The 17,918-nt window shown below is 40.9% G+C and overlaps 1 protein-coding gene across 10 annotated transcripts in view; it reads right to left on the reverse strand.

The window, feature by feature from the left end:
• The window catches only part of NKTR (natural killer cell triggering receptor), a 47,280-nt gene that overhangs the window by 17,361 nt on the left and 12,001 nt on the right, over positions 1-17,918 (reverse strand). For 8 of the 10 annotated variants that reach the window (XM_083377449.1, XM_083377452.1, XM_083377451.1 and 5 more), the window contains 5 exons: positions 17,198-17,285; positions 6,870-6,899; positions 4,722-4,867; positions 2,988-3,198; positions 1,384-1,536 (listed from right to left, as the gene is read on the reverse strand). In XM_083377449.1, coding sequence (XP_083233575.1) covers positions 1,384-1,536; positions 2,988-3,198; positions 4,722-4,867; positions 6,870-6,899; positions 17,198-17,285 — 628 coding nt within the window. Of the gene's footprint in view, positions 1-1,383; positions 1,537-2,987; positions 3,199-4,721; positions 4,868-6,869; positions 9,033-11,345; positions 11,499-17,197; positions 17,286-17,918 lie in introns of those variants that run through there. The other 2 variants (XM_083377457.1, XM_083377456.1) reach the window with 2 other exon arrangements.

Below are 17,918 nucleotides of genomic sequence, written 5' to 3' on the forward strand. Positions count from 1 at the left end.
AGTAGACCAAATTAACCAAGTTGGCAAGGAAGGGAGTAAGATGCACATGGGGAGGAGCTGGCTCTGATCTCTCTCCTTGAACCAGAGTGGGATGCCCCCAATGAGACACCAGGTCAGCTGGCAGAACCGGGCTTATCCTATCTCTGCGGAAGGTCAGAAGGGTGGATGTGGATCTCACTTCGGGGAGAGGCATGATGTTTGAGGGCAGGAGCCAAAGCAGAAAGGCCTCTTTCTCTTGGACCCCCGCTGGCTGGAATTCCTTTACTGACGGGATACACAGAACAATCCTTCTGGAGGAACAAGTGAGGTGGGCCAATTCCACTGGGGTGAGACTATTCCTTGGGTAACCTGGGCCCAAGGCTATAAAGGCGTTTAAACCAACACAGCTTGTGCAATAACAGTGTGTAACATGATGGGGCTGTGGGGTCTCTGATGCTCTCTGAGCTTTGTTTTTTTCTTGCAGACATTTCCTGACCCAGCTAGGTAACATCATCCGTGCTGGAAGTTCAAATACTATTCCCTTCTAGCACTAATGATGTTACCAAGTCAGGTCATGAAACGTCTGCAAGAAAACCACCAAGCTCAGAGAGCACCACGGACCCCACAAATGATATTATGAGAGACTTAATCTTGTGGTCCAAGAACTGAGAAGAGCCTATGACATTTCTCATTTTTTAATATATATTTCAACTAGTCAGTTTTTGAGAGAATCAAAGTTTGTAAGATTTCAAACAGGCCCTTGTTTAGCCAGAACCGGAAATAAAAGACAGTCTTGTCTTCATTAATTTAACTGAATCTACTGCAGGATATTACAGGTAGTCCTCGATTTGCAACCATTCATTTAGTGACCGTTCAAAGTTACAAAGGCCCTGAAAAATGTGACTTATGACTCTTTTTCACATTTAAAACCATTGCAGCATCTCCATGGACATATGATCCAAATTTGGATGTTTGGCAACCGGCTCATATTTATGACAGCTGCAATGCCCCGAGGTCATGTGATCCCCTTTTTTTGACCTTCTGACAAGCAAAGTCTATAAGGAAACTGGATCCACTTAACAACCATATTACAAACATAACAACTTCAGTGATTTACTCAACAACTGAGGCAGGAGAGGTCATAAAATAGGGCAAGATTCACTTAACAACTGTCTTGCTTAGCAATATAAATGCTGGGTTCAATTGTGGTCATAAGCCAAGGACTATCTGTACTAAAAATAAGAGGCAAAGGAAGATACAACTTCCCTCCCAGTAAGAAAGATTTCAGCTCCTAAAATATACAATCTTTTTGATTAATGTCTGAAATATAAATAGGTACATTTTGTTCTGCCACTTAGGTTACAAATCAAGACACAAAGAATTAAAAATAAGCGCAATGCATACAAATCTGGCTCTGTATTTATGATGGGTGCGTCTCTTCTAAGCAGGAATCTGTTTTCCGGCACGGGAGGTATTTCTTCCGGACGGACGACAGGTTTATCCCTTTTCACATTCAGGTCCACTGATTTTTCATTTGTGTCGCTTCGGTCGGAATGGCTAGAAGGAAAGAGAGTGATTTAGGACCACTGAGGCTAATCTGCACCCGTTTCAAAAGGCAAGCAAAATGATCAGCAGGTAAATGCCTATCTCCGAAATTAAATTAACTTGACCTTCTCCAGGTTTAATACCAATGTAAATAAGCAAATCACATCTTGCCTTTGTAAAAGTATATCCAACTCAATCCTTTTTCGATAATTAAAGTTGCTCTCTCTGCTATCAAGATCTTTGTTTTGCTGCCATTATTCAACACTTTCCTAGGCCTGACCTGTATATGCATATACTTTACTGTATAAATACATATATACTTCAGACCCAAGAATACGCTAAGTCAGAAACTTGTCCACCCCAAGGATAAAACACCCAGACACAATCTGAGCAACGTGGCATATGCAGTACAGTGCAGTGATCCATGTTGTTGTGATTCAGGGTCAGCCTGTGGGTTCGGCATTTGGGTCGGACGATTCAGAGGAGGAGGAGGGGGGTGTTGGAGAGGTTGCTGAGGGGGTTGGAGAGCTTGCTGATGAGAGCCCTCAGCCAGGCCCCTCCCACCTGGTCACGACGCAGACCCAGCTGTGTGAGCCTGACAGCGTGGATGAAGATGACCCACAGCTGGCCCTGTTCAAGGACGCCCGACGCAGGAGGCAGTCAATCAGGAGTAAACAGAGGAAGGCAATGGGGCACCTCGGAAGGAGGCAGAGAGAAGCCACGCCCTGAACTGTATAAAAGGGGAATGCGTGGGAGGGCTGGTTTGCTGAAGGCAACCGCTTGAATAGTTCCTGTTTCATGGTTCGTGTTTGCTCTCTTTGCTCTGTTTATGTTTTTATGTTAATAAATTTGGCGGGCTTAGTTCCAGCCTCTTGCCTTCTTGTAAAAGGGGTTGTCCCTGCCTTATCTGCAGGGCTGGTAGCAGGCTGGTACAGAACACATGTGTAGATCTGTACATTGGGGAAACAGAACAACCACTTCACAAACACATGGCACAAACATAGAGCAAACCCACTGGGACCAGATTCAGCAGTCCATCTGCATTTAAAAGACAAAGGCCGCTCTTTCGAAGACAGCATAGTCCACATTTTGGACAGGGAGGACCACTGGCTTGAAAAAGGGGTCAAAGAGGCCATCTAGGTCAAATCTGAACAGCCCTCCCTCAACAGAGGGGGAGGGATACGACATCAGCTATACCCAGTCTACAACACAGTCCTTTCAGCAGTTCCAAGAAGGATCCACACCCATTTGCCTATTCAGGCACAGATAATCTCCAAGTGGACTCAAGCGCTAACAACTAAATGACTGCGAGGAATGTAAATCCTTCCATCAGTCAGAACTGAAGACGTTTCTTGGATGGAAGCGAAACATCTTCAAGCAAAAAACAAAGTCCAGTTGCTTTTTGAAAAAAGCACCTTCGGGACAACTGTGACCTGGATGACTGAGAATCTCCACAGACTGACCTGTGCTTATTTTTTGTTTCCTCTTTCTTCCTCTCTTCCCGTCTTCGTTTCCTGGACTGTTTAGCTTTGTTCCTCCTCTTCCTCTTCCTCCTTCTGCTTCGCTCATTTTCATATTCGGTGTCAGAAGAAGATTCCGAGGATGTGGATGTGCTGCTGGAGGAGCTATTGGAAGCTTCTGAGTGACTCCACGCTTTCCGCTTCTTCTCCAACACTTAGGAAGGGAAAAGTCGTATGTTTTTAAGGATCTTTAAAAATCACACGGATTGACAATTTATCGGGAATACAGTTAACAATCACAGGTCACTATTTTTCAGGTCACAATTACATATAGTACATGTTATCGACAAAGGAGAATATTTATAGCTCAGCGGTCCTTGGTGCTCTCTGAGCTTGGTGGCTTTTGTTGCAGACTTTTCATTATCCAACTAGCTAATATGGGAACAAATTCCCACTGCCCAATACGCTCACACAGAGAAGGCCTCCTCAGGATACCGTCGGCTAGACAATGTCGGCCGGCGACCCCCAGGGGGAGGGCCTTCTCTGTGGGAGCACCAGCCCTTTGGAACCAACTTCCCCTTGAGCTTCGGATGGCCCAAAATCTCCAGTCCTTTCGCCGCGGCCTCAAAACACTCCTTTTCCACCTGGCTGAGCTGGACTGACAGGCATTTTAATTATATTTACAATTTTTAATTTATTTTTAATTTATTGCACAGATGATTCTAATTTTATTTTTATCTTAATTTCTGTACTTATTATATGTTTTGTTGTTAGCTGCCCTGAGTCCTTCGGGAGATAGGGTGGGATATAAATCCCATAAATAAATAAATAAATAAATAAATAAATAAATAAATAAATAAATAAATAAATAAAATCATCAATGCTAAAAAGACGGTGGGGTTTGTGAGGAGGTAGAGGAGGACATGGTACTTTCTGAGCTTGGTTGTTTTCTTGCAGGCATTTCACGACCCAACTGGGTAACATCTTTGGTACTAGGAGGGAGTGGGGTGTGTGGAGAGAAAGAAAAGGAGAGAAAAAGAGAAAGAGAAGGATTTGGTACTTTCTGAGCTTGGCTGTTTTCTTGCAGACATTTCATGACCCAATTGGTACTAGGAGGGAGTGGGGTGTGTGGAGGAGGAGGAGGATTACAGAATCCTTGGTGCTCGCTGACCTTGGTCGTTTCCTTGGCGATATTTCAAACTAGGTAAAACAATCAGTATGAGAAAGGAGCATGGTTTGTGGAGGAGTAGGACGAAGACTGGGACATCCTTGGTGCTCTTTGACCTTGGCTGTTTTCTTAAGAGATGTTTCATGAACCAACTAGGAAACATCATCTGTGTTAGAAGGGAGAGATGACTGAAGATGTTCCCTGGTTGGGTCGTGAAATATCTGCAAGAAAACCACCAAGCTCAGAGAGCACCAGGGACCCCACAGTTCAATTCTGTGCTACAAATATTCTCTCCAATCGATAATTTCATATAATAGGTACTGAATAGATTTACACACGGCTTTATTTACAAGTAAATATTCTGCTCTATATTTTTTTCGATTCAGAACTCAGCATCCAATAAAACCTTCCCTAGGGTCACAGCAGAATCTGGCCAGAGTGAAGATGACAGTATCAACCAATGTACGCATCCTCCAAGAGTTTCAGAAAGTGGCTTCCAGATGCAATCTTGCAGAGATTCTACGATCCTTTTTGTCATGAAGCATGTCTCCCTTGAAAAAAAGGCTTACCATCCTTTGCCGATTTGGTAACCAGGACCCCACAGTCAATGACGCGCACGTCGGCATATGGCCTGCTGGCAGAATCAGTTTTCAGATTTTCGATTTGTTCTATGACTTCAAAACCAGAAATGACAAGTCCAAAGACGACATGGACGCTACAAAAACAGAAAATGCCAAAGGTAGACTAGACTGTACAAAAGAGGGGAACTTGGCTGGTTGTGTTCATGCTGAATTCTTATTTGGGTGTATTGCATGGGTTTCCTACAACCGTCTACAGGTAGTCCTTGACTTATGATGGCAATAGAGCCCATAATTTCTGTTGCTAAGCAACACGGGTTAAGTTGGTTTCAGAGAAATTGAGACCCCAAATTTCACACCACAATTGAGCCTCAAATTAACATTGCTATGCCAGAGAGCTGTCAAGTGAGAGTTGCCCAATTTTACAACCTGTCTTTCCACAGTTGTTAAGTGAATCGCGGAAGTTGGTAACACGGTTGTTAAGTGAATCTGGCTACTCCACTGACTCTGCTTGTCAGAATGCGGCCAAAGGGGATCACGTGACCCTGGGACGCTGCGAATGGCATAAATATGAGTCAGTTGCCAAGTGGCCAAATTTTGATCACATGACCATGGGGATGCTACGATGGTTTTAAGTGTGAAAAACGGTCACAAACCACTTTTTTCCAGTGCTGTTGTAATTTCCAATGTTCATTAAATGAATAGCTGTAAGTCGAGGACTCCTTTAATTGTCCAAATGAGCACCTTAAGTCAAACAGAGGAAACTACATTTAGCCCCCACCATAACCTAGTTTTGCTGGGGATGAAATTAACTCCCTCAGGTTGATTCTCCTTATTTGTGGTACTTATGAAGCTTTGCCCCCCCCCCCGCAAAAAACCCCCACCATCTTTCTCTGTCTGTTTTTCAACACAAACAACCGGCTCTCCAGGGAGAGACAAAAAAAAAAAGTAATGGTGGTAAAGACCCCCCCCCCGCTCCCAATCTAGTGATAATGATTCACCCAGGTTTAATTTTTTTCTTTTTTCTTAAAAAAAATCCTTTTCCCTTTTAAAGACAAAACAAATCAGCGAAGCAGAACGCACTACCCTTGCTGGAGTTGGGATGACTGAAACAATGGATAATTGAGGGAAAGGGTGGGTTTAAATAATCAAAGTCCTGCAAACTTAGAAATTAAGGATATTAAATTAAATGTTTAAATGTTTATTTGCACTTAGGGCTACGGATGTCATACTTTGAAACAGAGTCCTCATAGTGAGGCAGTTCATTAGACCCAATCATCCCCAAACAAAGAACACAATAATTATCAATATTAGCTTATTAGGTTATTTATTTATATCCCAACTTTATTATTTTTTTTTACAAGGAACGCATCACCCCCAAAGGTTTTAGATCCACACCATGCGATTGTGAGTCTTGTTCCTCCACCTTTCTCGTTATCTGTCCCATCTTTATTATTTTTATAAATAACTCAAGCCAGCAAACATCCCTAATACTCCTAACTCCTCCCATTTTTCCCACAACAGCCCCCCTGTGAGGAAGGCTGGGCTGAGAGAGAGAGGGACTAGCCCAAAGTCACCCAACTGGCTTTCACGCCTAAGGCGGGCCTAGAAAACTTACTACCTCCTGCAGATTGGCCCCAAGTCACCCTTTCTTACCTAAGGCAGACTACAATCCACCACCTCCACTGACTAACTAGCCCAAAATCACCCAGCCAGCCTTCATGCCTAAGATGGGACTAGAACTCACCCTCTCCTGGCGATTGGCCCAAAGTCACCCAGCTGGCTTTCAGGGCTAACACAGGACTTGAACTCACAGCCTCTTGGCTTTTAACAAGGTGCCTTAACCACTATGACTCGTGGACTTCAACTCCCAGAATTCCTGAGTCAGCATGGCTGGCTCAGGAATTCCGCAAGTCATAAAAGAGCCAAGGAGGCCTACCCCTGCATTAAATCAACCTGCCTCTTTTTGGATAGAAGAGTTTTTTCCTCAACTTGCTTTTTCTCTCCAGGACCCTTCAGGACAATATTGCTATAAATTTGTGATAGGATGGCAATAAAGCTCAAGTTGAAAGCAATTTAGTTTTTCTAAGTCCAATACAAAGCTCCTAACGGGAAAGAATATGGGAGGGGGGGTCTTACCTATCAAGGTGAGGAGCAGGCTTTGTAGTTCTGTTCGGCATCAATATACACAAGGCGTTTGTTGTTGGGGGAGGGGGGAAGGAAAATCAGGTTTTCAGATGAGGAGATAAAAGGCAGATGAAAAAAAGTAAGGGAAGAAAAAACAGTTAATTTAATAGGTAAACTTATTGGTACTAAACTCAGGAAATGTATCACTTGTCATACACTACAATATAACGCTACACTTGAACTCCATTTTTGATTGAAATTAAATGCCTATGGTATAGATAGTGTCTCTGTTTTACCAACTGAACAAACTATCATGGATTCATTCACATCTGAACTATTTACAATTACAATCTGGATCTTGGCAACAGTAGAGAATAAATTAGAGGCCGCTCATGTTTGTTACTGCACAAAAGCACCTTCTTTAAAATATATTAGGCACACAAATACAGGATAGTTTCAAACCACCTTGTCGCCCACAGTTATTTTTCTAAGTCTACAAATCCACACGAAACAGTTCACAGCTTTGGAAAATTAGCATTCCAATTGATGGACTGTCAACCTTTAGAATAAAGAGGCTTTTATGCCTTTTTTTGAAGTCTGTGTTTCAAGAATATAAAGCCACTGCTCATCCTTCGAGGGAGTGAATGGATGGGTGGGGGATGATGTTAAATTGCAATCCCAAACAAGGTCAGAACGTTAAGCTTATATGGCAAAGGCTGCAATTGTATGCTTATCTGCCGAGGAATAATTGCCATCAAATTGATTGCAGATTTACTTGAAATAACATGTATGGTGGTTAAGGCTTTAAGAGTCTATCTTGTGATTTTACTCTCTATGCTAAAATACAAGGAACTTTTTTTAAAAAAAGGACGATAGCCCAATATCTATTGAGAACCTGCAGAGAGGAATTAGTGGGCCTTGAAAATAATCTGCATTTTGTTAGGGGAAGGGATTGTTTTCAAATACAACATGGTGGCTACCAACTGAATTATCAGGAAGTGTTCGTTCAAGTTACCGTGGAAAATGCCTCTGTGTTAATTAGCTATAAAGCAATATATCATCCTGAGATACTTTTGCAAAATGTTTAAATAGTCTTTATTTTTTGCCAGAGTTATCTTTGGGGGAAGAGCGACAACAAAGAAGCAAGCCAAAATACACAACTGAGTTTCCATTCTTCCCAAGCAGGGTATTAATCATTTTGTATTTTGAGTCTTAAGAACTCAGCAGCTGTTCCTTGGATCATTTTAACTAGAGGGCAGTCTAATGGGAATAAGGGTGGGGATTATATCCCAAATACAGGTAGTCCTTGACTTACGATCGCAACTGAGCCTAAAATTTTAGCTGCCAAGTGAGAATAGTTGCTAAATGAGTTTTGCCCCATTTTAGGACCTTTCTTGCCACAGCTGTTAAGTGAATCGCTGCAGTTGTCAGTCACGTGGAGAGGTGCATCCGACTTCCCCGTTGACTTTGCTTTGTCAGAAGGCCGCAAAAGGGGATCGCATGACTGCAATCGTCATAAATATGGGTCAGTTGCCAAGGGTCTGAATTCTGATCACGTAACGTGCCCCTGGGGATGCTGCGACCCTAAGTCACTTTTTCCAGTGGCGCTGTAACTTCACTAAAGGTCACTAAATAAACTGTTGTTGAATCGAGGATTATCAGTCTAGGTAGTCAAGTTACATCATAATTGTTCCTGCAATTATGGCCATAAATTGTGACGGTCATTAGGCAAGTTATCAGTGGCCGACCTGGTGTGTGTGTGTGTGTGTGTGTGTGTGTGTGTGTGTGTAAGGTAAAAGGTAAAGGTTCCCCCGCACATGCGTGCTAGTCGTTTCCGACTCTAGGGGCCGGTGCTCATCTCCGTTTCAAAGCCGAAGAGCCAGCGCTTCTCCGAGGACGTCTCCGTGGTCATGTGGCCGGCATGACTAGACACCAAAGGCGCACGGAACGCTGTTACCTTCCCACCGTCGCGGTCCCTATTTTTCTACTTGCATTTTTACGTGCTTTCGAACTGCTAGGTTGGCAGAAGCTGGGACGAGTAACAGGCGCTCACTCTGTTACACGGCACTCGGGATTCGACCCGCCAAACTGCTGACCTTGTGATCGACAAGCTCAGCGTCCTAACCCACTGAGCACCGCGTCCCTGTGTGTGTGTGTGTGTGTGTGTGTGTGTGTGTGTGTGTGTGTGTTTGTTTGTTTATTTAGCGGCGCTTGTTGTCTGCAACATCCCCCCCCCCCCCGATAGCAGACGGGAAGCCGTTTCCACCCAAAAACATAAATCCCTGTCGTTGTCAGTGTGAGACCCAGTAAACGGGAGCCAGTTGCTAAGTGCTGCAAATATGATCACTTGACTGTGAAGGGGAGGCAGCTTTCAGAACACTGAATCTGGATCGCAAGTGCTTTTTTGGGATCTGTCACAACTTTGAACAGTTGCTAAGCAACCGGCCGTAAGTCGAGGACTACCTGTGCTGTATGAGACACGCTTGGTGAGAAAGGCACACAGGATATGCCTTTGGGCAAGTACCTTCCAAATACTCTCAACGTTGAGACTTGCCAGCCACAATCGCTGATCTTTTTTGGCTGGAAATACTGTGAACATTGCTGATCAGGCCACATTTTTTGTCTCTCAAAAATTAAGGCTGGTTTGGAGGCCCACCACCCTGCTGCCCCCAAGGGGGATGTTGTTTCAGGGCCTGCGGTCAATAGGGTCACTTGCCCACTACTTCTTTCTGCAAAGCTACAAAAGTTAACAGAATTATTTGCTGATCAGGGCAATCTCTGCAATCCTTTGTCTCCAATGGTAATAGGGTTTCCTGCCTGAGCAGGGGTGGGGGGGTTGAAGACCACCTTCTAACTCAGTTATTTTGCTTAACCCACCTGCTCTCAAACCTTTTGAGAGTCAGAAAAGCATGCAAGGATTTTAAGCTCTAAAATGAATAAAGAACCCCGGGGCCCATTAGAGCTTTGGATTTAGGAAGCAGTAATGCGAATTCTTATGATTATTGTTCCTTTTTGCAAAGTGAGGACGGAAAGATCTGTCGGGCGCAAAGCAAGGACTAGGAGACATGCGTGCTCTTTCTTCCTTAAGTGGTCTAAAAGATTAAGCGGCATTATTGTATTGGAACAGCTTTACATTTTTTGCAAAGAAAGGAACACACAGAAGAGAGATCATTAGCACACATTTATGTGTTCCAAACACTAAAAAAATATTCAAAAATGTGGAGCAGAAGTATTAAGCATTACCTTGCTGGCAAGTGGCCATTAAATGTGTTATTGCTACGACTGGGTCTAATCGCATAGACTGTACGTGAAGTGAATTTCATATGTATGAATTAAATAGGGGAATTAAAAATACGGATATAAATTAAACATTTGTAATTGAGGTCCATAAGCTCAAATGTTATTTCTGACCCAAATAAAGAGGGGTGATCTTGGCAGGGTCACTCAGCCCCAGTTCCTCTCTCTATAAAACAACCAAATCTAATGAGGAAAAGAACAGAATTGTGTAGTTTAAACTGCAACCAAAGTGACTGAACTGAAATCCTGAATTAAAAAAAATACCAAGAGATTAATTGTTAGATTGAGAGTCAGTGTAACATCCTCAGTTCTAAATGAAAGTATCCCATCAATAATTATGAAATATTTTTATTAGTTTTCATCATAAAGATATACTTTGGATCTTTCAAACAAGCTAAGTATTTTCAGAAAAACAGGGAGGGAGAAAAAAAAACACATTTGAAAAGCATTAATAGCAAGAATTCTTAACGATGCCTTACCTATTTGGTCTTCCTCCAAAATGGAAGTGTGTTATAAGCTCAAAATTTTGAATTTAATACTATTGAAATATTGATTTCAAAACTGAGTTATTTAAGCTGGTGGGTATAAAACAACTTACTCAAAACTTTGCATTTAATATTACTGAAATACCGATTTCAAAATATGAATGTTATTTAAACTGGTGGGTATAAAACATCTTACTCAAAACTTTGCATTTAATATTACTGAAATACCGATTTCAAAATATGAATGCTAATTAAAGTGGTGAATATAAAACAATACAATCATTTTAAATAACCATTTCTTCCTCTTGATAATAGTTCGCAAGATCGCAGAAAAAACAAATCAACTACTGCTCTAGGCATTCTTTTGATTTTTCAAAGCCATTTTTCCCCCCGCGAAGAGAAAAATGACTGAAAAAGATTCTAGTTCAAAAGTTTGGGATGGAACTCCTACAATTAGTGAGAATTTTTGCATGGTTTATCCTGAAATAAGGCTTTTAAAAAAACAACCAGGGTTGCTATAAAGAAGTCTCTCTCTTTCTCAACCCCAGGGAGAACACCACAAGATTCAATTCACATATGATCAGAAAAAAAGGCAAGAAAGACAGAAAGGAGAAAATGTAAAGGAGGGGAAAGGAGAGGGAGAAAGAAGAAGGAGAGAAAGAAAGAGAGAAAGAAAGAACACAGCCTTAGAGGAATGAGACATTACCTTTGGAGCGCACGATGTAACACTGTTTCTGTAAATTTTACACAAAAATGGCAAGAAATAAATTGTAGTGCAATTCCAAACAAACTTGAGACTATGTTTAATACAGCTTTTAAGTACTTTTTTTTGCGTTTCAGCTGAATGCAATTCTCTATGTGTTTGCAAAACCAAGGTCACTTTTTATTTTATTTTTATTTTTCAAAAAAAAAATAGGGCTCTAAATTTTCTTTATATTCACCTCTGTTTTTAGGGCTGAGGATTTTTGTACCAGTAGAAAGAGTGAAGAGTCACTACAAAAAAAATAGACTCATTTAAAATTCTCTCTCCGACAAATCATTTATCCTTTGCCTAGAGTCAGTTTCCGCCACCCAAGTTACGATGACCCGTGGGAAATTACTTGAGCAGTTTGGGTTACAAAAAGATTACAGGTAGCCCTCAACTTATGACAACAACTGAGCACAACATTTCTGTTGCTAAGGAAGACAGTTGTTAAAATGATTTTTGCCCCATTTTACAACTTTCTTGCCACAGCGGTTAAGCGTTAAGTTAGTCACACTTAAGTTGTTAAGTGAATCTGGCTTCCCTCATTGACTTTGCTTGTCAGAAGGTCGCCAAAGTGGATCACGTGGCCCCGGGACAACTGCGACCGTCATAAATATGAGCCGGTTGCCAAGTGTCTGAATTCTGATCACGTGACCGTGGGGATGCTGCAACGGTCGTTAAGCGTGAAAGACAGTCCTAAGTCGCTTGTTTTCAGTCCTGTTAATTTCAAACAGCAACTAGATGATCGGTTGTTAAGTTGAGGTCTACCTGTACTCAAAAAGATGATAAAGACTGTTTATAAAGACTATAAAAAACACAGAAGCCCATCCTCAGCAAGGATTGTGTATCGTTTTAAAATCCCCTTCCACAAATCAAAGCTCTACATAAATATTATTGAAGAGAGGGATTATCTGGGTTTCCAGCACGGTCAGGAATAAACCCTGCAAAGCAGGAAGGATTAATCTCGGTGATGCTTTGGCTTGTAACAGGCCAGAAAATCAGTATTGTAAAGCTTTCAACCCACATATAAATGCTAGTGACATCAGAAACCATATGGTTATAATAAACAGGGGGTGGGGTGGTTACTATTATTTTCACAAATCAGGATAATCACTGGGATTAGTAAGTGAAAAGCTCTCGTTTACACAGGCCTAGCTTGGTCTGAATGCAGAATGCTTCGACAGCTTAATTCATGTTTTGTTTGTACCTATCAGCAGGGTTTATACTTTATTAAATTTACGACACAAAATTCAGGTTACGGTTGTAAGAAAATTATGAGAAAAGCCACATGCTGCAAAAAAACTTTTTCAAAAATTGAATAATCGCGTGCAGTTCAATAACCTTTGAATTCCATCATATATATTTTTTGAGAATTTCGCCCCAGAACTTAAAACAGAAAAATAACAAAGCTGAAGAAAAACCTTAAGTATCACAGGCAGAATAATCAAAAAACGCATTTCTCTTCTCTCTCCCCACCCCATCCTTCCTGGTCACATTAAAGAAAGATAGAAAAAAAACGTAAAAAGAAAATGTCAACCTTGTATTCAAGGGGGGGGGGCGTTTCAAGCAACCCCAGTTTGCAATACAAATGTTAATATTTGGGCGTGCTGCGGGGGGGGGGAGAAGAGAAAATAAATGCCAGCAGCAGAAAAACCACACTGTCTTCTAAACTGTTATCCTCATCTATTTTATCACCAGTCATTGAGTTTTAACACGCTTGGGATAAATCGCCCGTCAAAAATTAAACAAAACTAAATTTAAAAATAAAAATAATTTTAAAGACAAGACATAAAAGTTAAAAGTGCAACAAAAACCACAAAAAAAAAACTCAGGGAAAACTTGATGGATCACTGGGTCTTCTGCCGTCAGTTTTCTGTGTGCTATTTTCCTGGCTCCAGAAAAACCGTTCTGAGCACTGCACTGGATCATAACTTATTTCTACATGATACTTTATTTCAAACTTTTATTACCTCTCAGTGGGCTTTTTGTAGATTGGCAGCCAGCATCCTAAGGATTCAATCCACAAGCAGAAATACTGATTTTTCTTTGGAATATTATTTAATCCCTTCGTTAAAAAAAGGTCTTGGTACACCTCAAGATGCTGTTAAGTAGGGTGAAAAATCTAGCTGGCTTTTTAAATTTCAGCCACTAATGAACAGTTTACAGGTAGTCCTTATGGGTAGACTTATTACCACAATGGGACCCCTCAATTATTATTTTTTGCTAAGCAAGTAGGTTTGTTACACAAGTTGTTCCCCATTTTACAACCTTTCTTGCCACAGTTACTAAGTGAATCACTACAACTTGTTAAGTTATCACGGTTGTTAAGTGAATCTGGCTTTCCCCATTGCCTTTGCTTCTCAGGTTGCAAAGGGGAAATCAGGTGACTTTGGGACACTGCGACCGTCATAAATACATGCCAGTTGCCAAAAGTCCAAATTCTGATCATGTGACCAGGTGGGATGCTGCAATCGTCATTAAGTTTAAAAATAGTCACTTCTTACTGTACCATTGTAACTTTGTATGGCCACTAAATGAATGGTTGTAAGTCAAGGACTAAGTGTACTTTGCAAGGCTGAGAATACCCCACCACCAGCGAGGCATAACAAGCTGTATCTGTCTTTTATCCAAAAAACCTGTCTGTAAACTTATTGAACCCGTAATATTGCACTTATCTGCCTTTGAACGCAACTTAAAAGTCTGTCATGGCAAAACAAAATTATCCTATATCAGCTGCATTTTCACTTATTTAGTCTTTCTACCACCAAATAACTAATTGTAACAACAATTATAATTATAATAATTAAAGAGGGTGTATCTACCTTCCCTGAACTCAAGGTAATGTACAATGAATGTTAAAACTTATCTTAAGCAGGATTGGATAGGATTTAAAAGTATACCATAGGGTAAGTTGCCAGCACCACCTTTTATTGCTAAAAGTGGGCCTGTAGGTTATAAATTTCAATATGTTTAATGCTTTAAGTATTTTTATTAGTTTTCTAAATTGTAAGCAGTCCAGAGTCACCTTGTAAGGGAGATGGGAGCCATAGAAACTTAATAAACAAACAGCTGTATTAATCAAGTGCTCTTATAAATATTGCCATGTATTATTAAATAAACTTTAGAGCCCACCAACGGCTTCATAATGAATGTGTTAGCAGTTATATTTTGTTAGTGCAGATAAGCTTAAAAACTGTAAAAAAAAGTATGGAAGAGCAAACAAAATTATTTTTATTTTCTACTATACGTCTAATTCATGCCAATCTCAAGCGTAAGGGAAGCCATGGGAAGCCACCTGTCTGCCAAACTAGAAATCTCTATAAACCTGCATTACCTTCCTAATGAGGCAAAAGTTATTTTATACTGATTTTTCATTTTGGGGACATCATTCCTTAGGAAGCGAGTTAAATATGCCTCTTATCTGTACATTATTCAATAATGGCAGAGACCTGTTTTCAATTTAATCTTCCAGAGCAGTGGAAGATAGGTAACGAAGCACTATTCATTCTTACCAAGAAAGATGGCAAATTTGAGAGGGGAAAAAAATCATATATAGCAACCAGGACTGTAATTCTAGAAAACATCCTTGAAACCAGTTAAGGTCCAAAATTCATCAAATAGCAAAAATCCAAGTTGTCTAGTCTCAAACCTTGAGCCTTGGTGGACTTCAGTGGGCTAATGCCTCCTTAAGTAACACCAGCTGCCTGCAATTAGTGCAGGTTCGCATCCCACCAGGCTCAAGGTTGACTCAGCCTTCCATCCTTCCCAGGTAGGTAAAATGAGGACCCAGGTTGTTGGGGGCAATTAAGCTGACTTTGTAATAATGCCGCTTGGGGTGTGTGTGAAAGCCCTAACAAGCAGGCATATACATAGAATGAAGGCTACTGCTAAGCTTGTAAGCCGCCCTGAGTCTTTGGAGAAGGGCGGGATATAAATGGAATTTTAAAAAAACCACACAAGATGAAATGAGTTCAGCTTGTGTTTTTGTAATTCTGGAATATATGTGGAAGGCAGGAAAAGAATGTTGAACCAGAGATTCTAATAAAAATTCAGCAAAACCACTTGGAGTACAGCAGGTTAATTTCACTTTAACAGGTGCCTCTTGCTAACAAAATTAAGAATCTGGAATGGATTTTGTAATCACATTCCTCAAGCATATGGTAACTCTGCTGCCACTTGAGACCTTCAAAAGGAGAGAAAATGAGAGCAGAAACCGACTGTTATAATGTGGAACCTTCAAAACAAATGCTAAAATTCCATTGCAGCTGACTGTCTGCAAATTAATGCTGGTCAAAATCAACAGCATTTTTATTATAGACAGGTAGTCCTCGAATTACAATCATATCTGAACCCAGAATTATGGTCGTAAATCATGAGGCTTATAGGTTGAGGCATCATCACATGACTGAGTCTGAAGTTACAAAGGTTTTGTTTACAATGGTTATTAAATAAATGCTGCAGTCGTTAAGAGAGTCCATTTTCCCCAAGGGGTGATTTTTGCCACAAAAAAGAAGCAAATGCCAAAAACTGGCAAAAAATTGTAGAAAAGTAGTCACATGACCTTGGAACGCTGCAAACAGCCATAAGAAGCTAGTTGCCAAGCATCCAAAATACATTCATGTGACAGTGTTTTTGTGTATGTGTTTGTGTGTGTGTCTGTCGTAACTCCAAAAATGGATTGTAAGTAGCTCTGGGAGGGTCCATCCAGCGACCAGTCGTAAATTGAGGACCACCTGTAGATGCCTATACAGGTAGTTCTCAACTTATGACCAGAAGTGACCCCAAACTTTCCGTTGCTAAGCAAGACAGGTGAATTTTGCCCATTTTTCAAGCTGTCTTGCCTCAGTTGTTAAGTGAATCGCTGCAGTTGTTAACTTAGTAACACAGATCTTATGTGAATCTGGCTTCCCCATTGACTTTGCTGGTCGTAAAAGAGAAATCCCATGACCCCAGGGACATTGCAACCGTCATAAATATGAACCAGTTGGCAAGCATCTGAATTTTGATCGCGTGACCGTGGAGATGTGAAAAACTGTCTTAAGTCATTTTTGCGGTTCCTTTGTAACTTTGAACAGTCACTAGACCAGGGGTAGGCCACCTTGGCTCTTTTATGATTTCGTGGACTTCAACTCCCAGAATTCCTGAGCCAGCATGGCTCAGCTTGGAAACTTCTCCCTTTCCCCTTAGCATGGCTGGCTCAGGAATTCTGGGAGTTGAAGTCCACCAGTCATAAAAGAGCCAAGGTTGCCTACTCCTGGCATTAGATGAATGGTTGTTAAGTCGAGGATCACCTGTATTTCCCATTAGACCAACTGCAAGCATCTTCAGAGGTTTTCCTACCTGGAAGTATTGCATGTCTAAAAGATGGCTGTGTACCACTGCAATATTAAGACAGCCATCATCTGCACCCTTTGATGTGTTAAAAAAAATGCCTGTAACCATCTACCTGAACCATATCCATGCTTCTTTGGGGTCTGGGAATTGATGGGAGATAAAAGCTATGAAATCACTGCTATCACAAAAGAAAATGCCCGAATCTGAGATACGATATATATGCCTCGAGAGATTTTTGTAAAAGAAATAATAAATAATTTAAGAAAATGCCTTTATATTCTGGCAGGGGCCATGCAAAGCTAGTGAATTTAAAATCAGCACTGTATTTATAAAACCAAATAATCGCCGTTCGTTGGTGAAAGGCAGAAATCTGCCTTTTGATTCCTGTCCTTGTGTAAATATTTTGGCAATACCATCTTTCTTATGAACAGTGCTCGTGTTTTTATGAAAACGCAACTCTAAAAAGAAAGTTTACTTACATGAAAAACTGGGAACCATTCGTATGTTTCCCTCTGTTTGCCATTGACAAAAGAAAGGCTCGGTCGTGTTTCAAAATAAAGTTTTCATCTGTTTCAAAAAAGGAGACAAAAGAGAGACAAATCAACCTCCCCCTGGCATTTAGACCCTTTACAAGTATCAGTCATGAAGAATTACCCCGTTGGGCAGTAAAAACTCAAAAACAATCTATGCCATTAATTAGAAAGTTTGCACGCAAGCAATCGTTGAGCAGCCTTTAGTCAAGAATATTTGGAAGTTTCAATTATTACAAGCCACTTTACCATTTCTTAACCGCTTTTGTGAAATCTCTGGCTGTTCTTCCAACATTGCAGAGATTTCTCCAGCCCTGCTATTAAAACAGATTTCCTTTAGCTGCAGAATGGGCAGGTCTCATGCAGCTCCATGGAACTAGTATATATTCCTTTGGTTCAACCATCGACTGACCAGTTAAGAACTAGCATCTCAATGAATGTTTCCACGAAATAAGGAAGTTCAAATTTCCTTTGCGAAAAGACAACATACCTTGAGTTTAAATAAATATCTTTGTAGACCAGTGCTTCTCAATCCTGGCACCTTTTAAGCTGTGTGGACTTCAAATCCCAGAATTCCTCAGCCAGCCATGGTGAATTCTGGCAGCTGAAGTCCACATGTCTTAGATTTGCCAAAGTTGAGAAACACTAGTGTAGATACACCCTTAATGTT

The sequence above is a fragment of the Vipera ursinii genome (assembly GCF_947247035.1).
Source record: "Vipera ursinii genome assembly, chromosome: Z".
Taxonomy (NCBI): Eukaryota; Metazoa; Chordata; class Lepidosauria; order Squamata; family Viperidae; genus Vipera; species Vipera ursinii.